Below are 12,596 nucleotides of genomic sequence, written 5' to 3' on the forward strand. Positions count from 1 at the left end.
TGCTCCTGCTAACCTAGCAGTTCGAAAGCACGTCAAAGTGCAAGTAGATAAATAGGTACCGCTCTGGCGGTAAGGTAAACGGCGTTTCCGTGCGCTGCTCTGGTTCGCCAGAAGTGGCTTAGTCATGCTGGCCACATGACCCGGAAGCTGTACGCCGGCTCCCTCGGCCAATAAAGCGAGATGAGCACCGCAACCCCAGAGTCGGCCACGACTGGACCTAATGGTCAGGGGTCCCTTTACCATTTACCTGTTTACCTATAAATGCATCTATTACTTGATTGTGTACAATAATCCCAACCATCCCACAAAGTGGCTTTGAAAAAAAAGCAATAAAATGATCCATATGAAAAATTACCAATAAACTTTCAAAATGTTAAAATAGCAATGGATTAAAAGAACAGATTAAAACTCTCACTGGCTTTCTAAGCATCTGGGCAGGATTCTCTAAACAATGTTTTAAGCAGGTGACAAAAAAATTATACTGAAGGGACCTGACTGGTATCAATGGACAAGGAGTTCCGAAGTGCAGATGCAGTAAACAGTTGAATTCTTACAAATGCAGCATGAGTATGATATGGCAGCTTTACAATGCCAGTTCCACCCATGGAAGTGGCTCAGTGGGCATATATGGAGTAAGGCGGCCTCATAAGTACTGCAAACTAGATTCTGACTCTCATCAGTCCTGGCAGCCAGCATGGCCAATGATCATGGATTACTAGGGGAGTTATAGTTCAACATTCATTCCTGCTTTAGAGGAAGGCAGAGTTAGTTGTAATGGAAGGTAGCTGTGAGGGGCAGTAAAGGCAACTGATAGCCCAGTTCATGAACGGGGAGCCTTTGGCCCTCCAGATGTTGTTGGACTCCAATTCCCATCAGTCAGAGAAGCTTTGCCAGAGATGCTGAAGGGATTTGGAGTCCAGCAATCACAGGAAGGTTGCAAGTTCTCCATGATTAGGATGGTTTTAAGTAGGGGCAGTAAAGGCAAGTGATGGTTTAGTTCAGGGCTGGGAAAGCTTTAGCCCTCCAGATGTTGCTACCTTTTGAAGATGACCCAGAAACTACAACTAATCCAGAAAGCGGCAGCTTGACTGGTGACTGGGAGTGGCTGCCGAGACCACATAACACCTACATTGAAAGACCTACATTGGCTCCCAGTACGTTTCCAAGCACAATTCAAAGTGTTGGTGCTGACCTTCAAAGCCCTAAATGACCTCGGCCCAGTATACCTGAAGGAGCGTCTCCACCTCCATTGTTCTGCCCGGACACTGAGGTCCAGCGCTGAGGGCCTTCTGGTGGTTCCCTCACTGCGAGAAGCGAAGTTACAGGGAACCAGGCAGAGGGCCTTCTCGGTAGTGGCGCCCACCCTGTGGAACACCCTCCCATTAGATGTCAAAGAAATAAACGCTATCTGATTTTTAGAAGACATCTGTTTAGGGAAGTTTTAAAATTTTTATGTTTTCTCGTGTTTTTAATATTCTGTTGGGAGCTGCCCAGAATGGGTGGGGAAACCCAGCCAGATGGGTGGGGTATACATAATAAATTATATTATTATTATTATTAAGCTCCCAATTGCACAACCTCTTGAGGGCCACAGGTTCCCCAGTGTTGTCGTAAACTGAAGAAACCATTCCTGTAAAAAATGTGGCGTTGTCTTAGCCAGAGAAGTCAGGACGGAGCAGGAATCCAGGCTGGGTAGGACGTAAGAACAGGATCAGGCCTGTGGGGCCCCACCTAGTCCAGCCTCCTGTTCTCCCGGTGGCCAAACAGGCAAGGAAACCAGACAAGGATAGGAGCCCGAGAGCAACTCTCCCCTCCTGTGGTTTCTAGCAACTGGTATTCAGAAGCTTTGCTGCTCCGACTGCAGGCCCAGCAAAGCCTCCACAGAGAGCCTCATCCAGCTGGAGCTGAGCTAATCAGTCTGGGCGTGAGCTAGTTGCAGGATAATGAGCAGCAGAGATTGGATGTGCCAGCGATCAGAGCCCGGCATGGGGGATGTGTTGAGACTTGCCAGCTGGGCCTCTTAAGAGGATCTGAATGTGCAGGCATCAGCAGGCAGTGACCTGCAGCCACGCTTGTCAGGGGGCTAGGGTTCCGATCCAGGTTACAGGAGCCTCCCAGGAAAAGGCAGGGTTGCAGGGGGCAGCAGCCTCCAAAGAAATGACGGTCAAGCAGGGAGAACCAGGGGTCCAGGTCCAATACGAGATCCAAAGGCTGGATCAGCACCAGCCCAGGGTCAGTATTGCAAAGGGTGGGCTCAGGAGCGAAAGAGCTGGCCTGTTTTCAGCCATTAGGAAGCTCAGAAGGGAGACCTTGATTGCTCTGTGGTTCCTGTATTTTGTGTGTGTGTGTGTTGGGGGGCGGGTTGGACTAGATGACTCTTGGAGTTGCCTACCAATTCTATGATTCTGGCCTCCTAACCCACCCTAGCTGCTAGAAGCAAAGGAAGCTCAAGGACTGCTTGCTCACGAGGAGACCCTTTGCTCACAAGCCGCACAGTGACTCTGCAGCTGTCGGAGCATGATCCGTTGTCTCTTTTTGGCTCAGATCAGATTCGCGTACTTGCAAGATTGCCTTCCCCCATACAAGCCCATTTGTCTGCTTTGATTTGCAAAACTAGCAGCATTGCAGGTGCTACTTATTGCCTGCTCTGCATTTGGAAATAATTGATATAGTTACACTTTGGAACTCCCTGCCTCTTGATGTAAGGCAGAGATGCTCTCCTCATACTCTTGGAGGGTCAGGATGTGTTGACGTTTGACACCTGACCCTTATCTGGCAACCAAACCCTACACAAACAACACACCTTGGCAGTCCACTGTGCTTCTACAAGCCACAAGGCTTTTGTTCTAACCTTGCTTTTGTCACAACGCTGGTTGGTTGCTTGGTGAGGGGAGACGAGAGCAAAAAAGAGAGCTTAATTTCTCCCGGTTTGGCAACTTCTGGCCTGCTGGCTCAGGGCCTGATGACGACGACATCTCAGAGGGTTTGGCCTTTGCGGGAAAGGATCCAAGAGGAAGCTGCCACAAACACCCACTCAGCCCGTGGGAAGGGCCCGAGCCCTGAAACCACAAAAACTGGTGCCAGATTCTTGCCTAATCTAAGGAGTGTAATAAGAATCCTAAGGTCTCAAAAATAAAACAAATGTTCGTAAGTGCACAGGTAAACACACAAGTACCTATAAAACACAAGGACCTATAAAAACCGCATGTCCAAAATAGTACAGGTGAGCAATCCTGAAGCCATCTTGACTCTCCTAAAGACTCTAAACCAGGCACCCCCAACCTGCAGCCCTCCAGATGTTTTGGCCTACAACTCCCATGATCCCTAGCTAACAGGTCAGGGATGATGGGAATTGTAGTCTAAAACATCTGGAGGACCGAAGGTTGGGGATGCCTGCTCTAAACCATTGTTCCCAAACTTGGGTCTCCAGCTGTTTTTGGACTACAATTCCCATCATGCCAAGCTATCAAGACCAGTGGTCAAGGAGGATGGGAATTGTAGTCCAAAATCTGCTGGAGATGCAAGTTGGGGAAACACTGCTCTAAATGTTTCTTCTGCAGAAGGAAATATCTTGGAGAAACCTTTCCCAATTGTTCTTTGACTTACAAATCCTCCCAATCTTGTCTTAAGGGCATATTTTGTGTATGAACCGGGTTGGCCTATGACCTGGATTCAAGAACTCAGGTATTTGCCATCTCAAAGGAATGGCCAGACCGCCCAGGTAATGCAATCAGTGAAACCTTATCAGGTATCCTGGCAGACAGGAGAGAAGCCACACTCTCAAATTTCTGTTGTAGACCGCCTCTTTCTGTGATGGTTTGTATGATGCTTTTTAGGTGGTCTTTCAGTAAGGTATTGGGCAATTTCAAAAGTCTTTAAAGGTTCTTGCACACCTTTGTTGTTGGTCTCTCACCTCCTTGCAAGGAGGTGGGAAACTCTGTTGCAACAGAAAAATAAATATCTGCCTTGCTTGCGTTGCTTCCTGCTTCCATCCTTTTATCTCTGACCGATAATGGACTTGGGGAGACACTGAATCCCTTTGGATAGTAGAGTTGGAAGAGACCCTGAGAGTCATCTAGGCAATGCAGGAATCTCTGCTAAAGCTGGAGTTCCAGAGATTAGCTACTGCCGCACTAAAAGACTGATTTCTCGCGAGCGAATCCACTTCATCCACAACTTACATCTGTGTGAATAAAAGTCATTTGGATATTTTTTTTAAGGGACACTTTTTCACTTTTAAGTAGGAGTGTATAGATGAGCATCTTTGAAGATGACACTTCCAGGCTGCCTTCTAAGATGGCCTGTGGCAATGACTGCTTTTAATATTAAAAAGAAATCCCCTCATTGCTAGGAATCTCATTGGCTGACCTCAAGCCAGTCATTACCTTTTGGCCTGGTCTACCTCCTAGAGTTGTTGGGATAAAATGGAGGGAAGGATGGAGATCTCTTTTTAGGAGCAAAATGTACAGTAAATGGTAAATGGAATGGGTGCTGTGAATTATCCTCTCTCTCTCTCTTTCAGGGCAGCCCCAAGTGGCGCCACAGCCTTTGATGTCTGGGGAACATCTGGGGTGAACCTCTATATTATCCACAATGGGGAGGTTTTGAAGATCCCCTCTTGTGTGCCGAAATGGCCCCTTGATTGTAAAGTCGAGGTGGTGGTCACGATGGACCAGCCAAGCGCTGAAGTCAACGAGGACAAGGTGAGAAACTCCGATGGCTTTGATGGAGCAGAGGGGGAAAGGAAAGAGCTAAACCTGATTTGGAAAAAGGTGCGCCGGCATTACTATAGCTATCATTGGAGCAGCTTCCCTGTAAGAAAAGGTTGAGACGTTCAGGACTTTTTAACTTTGAGAAAAGGTGAGAAAGAGGTGATCAAGTGCATCTCAAATCACATCTGTTGTCATCCTTCAGTATACCTGAAGGAGCGTGTCCACCTCCATCGTTCAGCCTGGACACTAAGGTCCAGCGCCGAGGGCCTTCTGGCGCTTCCCTCACTGCGAAAAGTGAGGTTACAAGGGAACTAGGCAGAGGGCCTTTTTGGTGGTGGCACCCACCCTGTGGAATGCCCTCCCATCAGATGTCAAGGAAATAAACAACTATCTGACTTTTAGAAGACATCTGAAGGCAGCCCTGTATAGGGACGTTTTTAATGTTTGGTGTATTATCGTGCTTTTAATATTCTGTTGGGAGCCGCCCAGAGTGGCTGGGGAAACCCAGCCAGATGGGTAGGGTATTAATTATTAATACTAAATGCAAAATAATAATAAATACTCCATTTACTGAAATTGGCCATATCTTGGCAGGTCAGAATTTCATACTACAAGGACAACGGGAGGACACCAATGGCAAAAGCTCTGCTCCACCTCACCTGTGTGGGTAAGACAGGAACTGTATAGAAAATAGAATGTGTGTGTGTGTGTGTGTGTGTGTGTGTGTGAGAGAGAGAGAGAGAGAGAGAGAGAGAGAGAGAGAGAAATCTGGGTGCATAGGGAAAAACAACACAAGCATATTGTCTATTTTTTCCTTGGCTTTTGTTGATGGTCAGGGCTGATATGGGTGAACTGGACAATGAGTTCCGGGCTCATGCAGTTAATTCAAGCACCTTTCATGGCATAGCTATTCACTATTAATCATAGTTAATGCCACCAAGACCTACTTCCAGAGGACTAGCACTTTAAAGACAAACAACTTCATTATGATAGAAAACTTTCATGGACAACAGTTCACTTCATCAACTGCATGAAGTTAAAATATGGAACTCAGTCCTACATGAGGCAGTGACGAACACCAGCCTAGATGACTTTAAAAGATTTGACAGATTCGTGGAGGAGAGGGCTATTGATGGCTATGTTCCAGTATTTGGTAACACAGACATCCTGGCATCAGCAAGCTATCCTGCCAGGCTGTTTGGGGCTCCCACATGCCAATTTTCTTCTGTTTCCTCTCCTTGTCTTTCCTGCCTCCCCATGCTGCAGAAATCTCCCTGGATGCCGACACGAACCGTTCAGGAACCGTGCAGAGGAGAGCCAAGAATAAGGTCAGGAAGGAGGGATAGGGGAGTCCGGGCATATTGCGTGTGCTTATTTATATCCAAAAAGTAAAGGCTGCTTTTCCACCTGAAGGGCCCTTCAAGGCAAGAAACCCAAGAGCCTTTCAGCAAGGAGGGGGATGGAGCCTGTGGAGAGGTTTTGCCACTCGCACATGCTCAGACACTCAAAATGACGTCATGGGCATGCGCGGAAGCAGCAAAACGTGTCCCGCGCAGATGCGCAGACACGTGTTACGTTTACTTCAGGATGCGAACGGGGCTCTAAAACAGATCCCGTTCGTATCCCGAGGTACCACTGTATTGGGTCCCAGGGGCAAACAAAGGCGTCGTGACACCCGGGACGGGGCATTGCTACGTAGGGCGCATGTGTGGCATTCTTACGTACAACGCATGTGCCGTACATAGCAACGCTGCACATGCACTGTACATAGCAGTTTGCCGCTGGCACCGGGATCCTCTGCTCGCGGCTGAAGCCGTGAACGGAGGATCCTCCACATGCGGCTGTGGCGGCGCAATGGCTGCTTGCACCACCGCGGTGGGGTGAGCCCCCGCGGGGTGCCTTATTGTCACCCCCCAGACATGGCATCTGGGGCACACCGCCCCCCCCCCCGTTGTGACGCCACTGTTGGGTCCCACATATTTGTGGTGGGTCTAAGCCTCGTGGTTGATGCTTTTTGTCCCTGCAGAAAAACTGGACGTGGGGACCCGAAGGCAAAGGAGCCATCCTCTTGGTCAATTGCGACAGGGACGAACCTCAAGATAAAATGGACAACGAGGACAAGAAGCTGGAATCATTTTTGGGTCAGTAACTGGCGGATCCAAGGCTACCTAAACGGCCTCGGTCCAGTATACCTGAAGGAGCGTCTCCACCCCCATTGTTCTGCCTGGACACTGAGGTCCAGCGCTGAGGGCCTTCTGGCAGTTCCCTCGCTGCAAGAAGCCAAGTTACAGGGAAGTTACAGGCAGAGGGCCTTCTCGGTAGTGGCACCCGCCCTGTGGAACGCCCTCCCACTGGATGTAAAAGAGGAAAACCACTACCAGATTTTTAGAAGACATCTGAAGGCAGCCCTGTTTAGGGAAGCTTTTAATGTTTAATAGATTATAATATTTTAATATTCTGTTGGAAGCTGCCCATAGTGGCTGGGGAAACCCAGCCAGATGGGTGGGGTATAAATAATAAATTATTATTGTAATATTATTATTATTATACCTTACACTGAGTCAGACTCATGGGGTCTCACTCAGTATTGCTAACTCTGAATGGCAGCAGCTGCTCAGGGCAGGGGGGATGCTTCAGCCTACCTGAGGATGCCAGGAATTGAACCTGGGAACTTCTGCAGCAAGGCAGGCACTCTGCCACCGAGTTGGGGCCCTTCCCTTAAAAAGCAAGATTCTAGTCCTCATCGTTCTGAAGGAAGGGCTTTTTTGAATCGTCTCTTCCCAGCCCTACCTACAGATGCCAGGGACTGAACCTGGGAGATTTTGCACTCATCAATCATGTGTTAGAAACTGAGAGATGAAAGCTAGGAGCTAAATGACACCTTAAACCTAGGTTATGGGCACAACAGCCGACTGTCTAGGCGTGCTTTTTTATAACAACACAAAGCTGAAGATGAATGAACTGCAGCTAAAATCTTATGTTCATTTTTCACATGGTCTAGTCCTTCCCCTGCCCACCCCCCTAATATTCTTAAGAGGGTCTCTTCTCCAGTCTTCAGAGAGTGGCTAGAAGTGGGGAGGCAGAAAAAGGTCCTCCTTTCCTTCCACTCTGCAATCTGAAATCTTACTGCCCCCAGAGCTAAGAAACTGCGTGCGCTAACGAGATTCCCTGTCGCAAAAATGTGCTGAGAACAATGGGAGTTTTGAACACTGATCCTTCCCCTAAATTAAAGTAAGAATCTCGTCCTCATTGTTCTTAGAATTTGTAGAGTTGGAAAGGGTCTTTTTTGCTGGACTCTTTTGCCCAACATGGAGTTCAACCCACAACCCTGAAACTGAAAGTCTCCTGCTCTACTGGCTGAGCTACCCCAGCTCTGAATAAAGATGGTTGATTTAAACTCCATTCAGCTCAGAGCTTTGCTACTGAGCTACAGTCAGTTTCCCTCTGCTTTTCTCCCCAGACCGCAGGGATATGTCGCTGATGATCCTGACAACACGTGGGCCTGAGGACATTTTCGAGGATCACCAGCTGGTCCTCCACGTCTCAGCATCGGACGCCGACAAAGTGGGAGTCTTCCATGCTCAGGGTAGGTGTTGTGGGGCTCTCAAGCAGCGGTGGTTCATCTCAGGTGCCAAAATGTCTCGGGCTGGCTCTGATTGGCTGATGGGAGTTGGAGTACATCAACATCTGGGAAGGTTGCAAGTAGACTATCACTTGCCTTCACTGTCCCTAGCTGCCCTCTTCACAGTTCTGGCTTCTTTTTAATGTAGAGATAGGGAACCTGTGACTTCCCCAGATGCTGTTTCATCAGAGCTGTCATTTTCTCTGACCATTAGCCATGCCGGGCCAGACGGAGTCCAGCTACATCTGGAGAGCCACAGATGTTCCCCAAGATAAATTCAACAGTGTAAATAAGTTTTGATGGATGTAACAATGGATTACTGAATGGTTTGGTTCATGTAAAATATGCAGGGATGTATGGTATGCAAAATGAACCACAGAAAGAGAAGAAGGGGAGTCATTGATTTAAGGTTGTTTAAATGAATATTTTAAATAAATATTTAAGGGACACGGGTGGCACTGTGGTCTAAACCACAGAGCCTAGGGCTTGCCAGAAGGTTGGCGGTTCGATTCCCCGCGACGGGGTGAGCTCCTGTTGTTTGGTCCCTGCTCCTGCCCACCTAGCAGTTCGAAAGCACGTCAAAGTGCAAGCAGATAAATAGGTACCACTCTGGCGGGAATGTAAATGGCGTTTCTGCGTGCTGCTCTGGTTCACCAGAAGCAGCTTAGTCATGCTGGCCACATGACCCGGAAGCTGTCTCTAGACAAATGCCGGCTCCCACGGCCTATAGAGCGAGATGAGCGCCGCAACCCCAGAGTCATCCACGACTGCACCTAACAGTCAGGGGTCCCTTTACCTTTATCTAAATGAATATTTTGAAATGTTATATATATATATATATATATATATATATATATATATATATATTCCCCATCCCTACTCTAAATCCTGATATTCTTAGCTCATGTGTGAACACAACCCCTTGGCATGAAAATGGAGATACTATATGTACTTTTTTGTTACACAAGAAAATCTTTAATTCATCACCATCATAGAATCGGAAGGGACCACGGGGGTCATCTACTCCAACCCCCTGCAATGCAGGAAAGTTCTGCCCAATGTGGGGCTCGAACCCACGACCCTCAGATTAAGAGTCTCGTGCTCTACCGATTCAGCTAACCCAGCCATGTGGCAGTGAGTTCCAGGGGTTTAGTTAATCAAAACCAGTTTATTTGACAGCGATGAAGAGTTTGCTTCCAGAATCAAGCAAGCAAGTAAACAAACAAATGAATGAATGAGGGACAGGCACATGATTTTGTATGAGAAATGTTGGGTTTGATTTACAGGGAAAAGAAAGAAACTCAGTCAGCACAAGCACGTCCTGGGTCATGGGAAATCCTCCTATGTGGTGGAACCTTCCTGCGACGAAGAGGAGCACCATTTCTATGTGGAAGGGCTGGCCTTTCCTGACATTGGCTTCTCTGGACTCGTGACATTCCACGCCACTCTGCTAGAGGCCACCGCCAAGGTATGGGCAGCCAAAAAGAAATGTGTCAGAAAGGCAAGGGGTTACTGGGGTGTTGGATAATTAAGGCCTGCGGCTGAATCAGGCTGGGGGTGAGGGAGGCATCCAGTCCAGCCTTCTAGCCTCACAGTGACCAAGCAGATCCCCAATGGGAATCCTGCAAGCAGGACCTGTCCCCACTTGGGATTCTCAGCAGCTGGGATTCAGAAGCATTGCTGCCTCCATTGATGCAGGTGGAACATTGCTATTGTGACTAGTATCTGTTGACAGTCTTATCTCCTCCCTGAATTTCTCCAGAGAATAAAACAGCCTATTATTTTGTCTTTTCTTCCTCACCGTAGCCTCCTTTTCTTGTCTTAGGAGAAAACCGGGACTGTAGGGTTTGTTTGTTTGTTTGTTTTTAAGCCCAGGGTTACTCATTTTTTTCACCAAAACACAGCTTGGGGCTCTACATGAGCTGGCAAAATGCAGGGGCCAGTGTCTTGGCTGCCACAGCAGAATGCAACTGCTGCCTGCCCATTTGGGCTTGGGCTCATGTTATATTTCTGCAGCTAAATTCAAGATATGAAGCATGCTGTCCTAGTAAGCACTCAGGCCTAGCATTTTATCCTCCCAATTGTCCTTCTTGGAATTTAACCCAAGCTGGCAACCCTCACCATGTCTCATGGCAGAAAATTCCATTGGGTGTGATGATGATGATTTATTTATGCCCCACCCATCTGGCTGGGTTTCCCCAGGCACTCTGGGCGGCTCCCAACAGAATATTATTATTATTATTAAAATAAATAAATAAAGTGATAAAACATCAAAGATTAAAAACTTCCCTAAGGGCTGCCTTCAGATGTCTTTTAAAAGTCAGATAGTTTTTTTATTTCCTTGACATCTGATGGGAGGGCGTTCCACAGGGTGGGCACCACTACTGAGAAGGCCCTCTGCCTGGTTCCCTGTAGCTTCACTTCTCGCAGTGAGGGAACCACCAGAAGGCCCATTATTGATTGATTGATTGATTGATTGATTGTGGGATCCCGTGCAGTGGGGTATTGGGACTGACCTGCTGGAAGAAATGTTCTCCACGTCTGCTCTTGGGTACAAGATAAGAGGCAATAGCTTCTGTACATTCTCGAAGGAGTTTTGGTCCTCTAGATTTTGCTAAGCTGGACCATCACTTGCCTTCACTGCCCCTCCCTGCCTCCATCACAACTCTTCCCATTTATACTGTTGGGGTGGGAAATCTGTGACATCCCTGTCCCTTGAGATGCTGCCGGATTGGAGCTCTCCTTTCCCCCTGACCATTAGGCATGCTGGTTCCTGGAGCATGCTGGTTCCTGAGACTGTCATGTGCCTGAATAGTTCTGGTTTGAGTCTCTTTCCAACCTCTTTCTCAGCTGGCCTCTGCTCTCCTCCACTACAGGCGCTTCCCGAGGCCCCAATTTTTAACGACACTGTTGTCTTCCGCGTCGCTCCATGGATCATGACCCCCAATACCTTGCAGCCAATAACGGTTTACGTCTGCAGGTGAGAGCTTCAGCAAATAAGTGCGCATCACTGTGGCCCAGTGCACAGATGCACAAGCATAGGACTCATGGATCAGGTGTGCCATGTCAGGGATGGGACACTGATGGTGGTCTGAGGTGAGGCAGGGACTGAGAGCCGTGTCAGTGGTGGAAACCATTCAGGATCAGAGGGAAGACTGGAACTCAGGTCTGGAGATCCAAGACCAGAAATGCCAGAGCTCAGGTAGGCTTCGTCGTTCAAGCGAAGCATCACTAGCCTGCGAACATCAGAGAAGCCCTGCAGCTCTCCCTGTCAGTTTGCATTTCTTAGTGCAGAAAGTATTGATCTGATGTGTAGAAATCTTTCCTATTCTACTTAATTCAAGAGGGTTCTGGAAGCTTCTGTGTGAAAGAAACAAGCAGAATGTTCCTGATGTTTGGGTTATACCAGGGGTCAGCAACCTTTTTTCAGCCATGGGCCGGTCCACCATCCCTCAGACCATGTGGTGGGCCGAACTATATTTTGGAAAAAAAAGAACGAATTCCTATGCCCCATAAATAACCCAGAAATACATTTTAAATAAAAGAACATATTCTCATGTAAAAACATGCTGATTCCTGGACCGTCCGTGGGCCAGATTGAGAAGGCGATTGGGCCGCATCCAGCCCCCGGGCCTTGGGTTGCCTACCCCTGGATTATACCTGGAGAGAAACTGGCTTAAGCTGCTTCTCTTATCTCTTCTGTCAAGGTCATGTTGACTATAAAATAGGGCCAGAAGGAGCCTAGGTTTCACTTTCTCTTTCTATCTCTTTTCCTTCTGGTGCGGTGTTTTGTATATACAGTCATACCTTGGGTTACAGATGCTTCAGGTTGCGGTTTTTTGGGTTACGGACTGCTGAAACCCAGAAGTACCGGAATGGGGTTACTTCCGGGTTTCAGCAGTCGCACATGCACAGAATTGCAACCTGCGCATGCGCAGACCCGCCACTGCGGGTTGCGAATGCTGCGAGTTGCAAACGTGCATCCACTGCATAGTCGTACCTTGGATCCCCAAACATCTTGGATCCCCAAACACTTTCAAGTCAAAAGTTTTGGCTCCCAAACGCTGCAAACGTGGAAGTGAGTGTTCCGGTATGTGAACGTTCTTTGGAAGCCGAACGTCCGATGCGGCTTCCACGGCTTCTGATTGGCTGCAAGAGCTTCCTGCAGCGAACCGGAAGCCGTGCCTTGGTTTCCGAATGTTTTGGAAGTCGAACGGACTTCCGGAATGGATTCCATTCGACTTCCGAGGTACGACTGTGGT

At 48.1% G+C, this 12,596-nt stretch overlaps 1 protein-coding gene across 1 annotated transcript in view; it reads left to right on the forward strand.

Moving 5' to 3' along the window:
• Positions 1-12,596, forward strand: part of LOC114602428 (protein-arginine deiminase type-3-like) — a 29,334-nt gene that overhangs the window by 6,740 nt on the left and 9,998 nt on the right. The window contains exons 2-8 of the mRNA XM_028740630.2: positions 4,523-4,703; positions 5,307-5,379; positions 5,979-6,040; positions 6,739-6,853; positions 8,173-8,298; positions 9,621-9,802; positions 11,211-11,314. Coding sequence (XP_028596463.2) covers positions 4,523-4,703; positions 5,307-5,379; positions 5,979-6,040; positions 6,739-6,853; positions 8,173-8,298; positions 9,621-9,802; positions 11,211-11,314 — 843 coding nt within the window. The remainder of the gene's footprint in view (positions 1-4,522; positions 4,704-5,306; positions 5,380-5,978; positions 6,041-6,738; positions 6,854-8,172; positions 8,299-9,620; positions 9,803-11,210; positions 11,315-12,596) is intronic.

The sequence above is a fragment of the Podarcis muralis genome, chromosome 7 (genome assembly GCF_964188315.1).
Source record: "Podarcis muralis chromosome 7, rPodMur119.hap1.1, whole genome shotgun sequence".
In the NCBI taxonomy this organism is placed as follows: Eukaryota; Metazoa; Chordata; class Lepidosauria; order Squamata; family Lacertidae; genus Podarcis; species Podarcis muralis.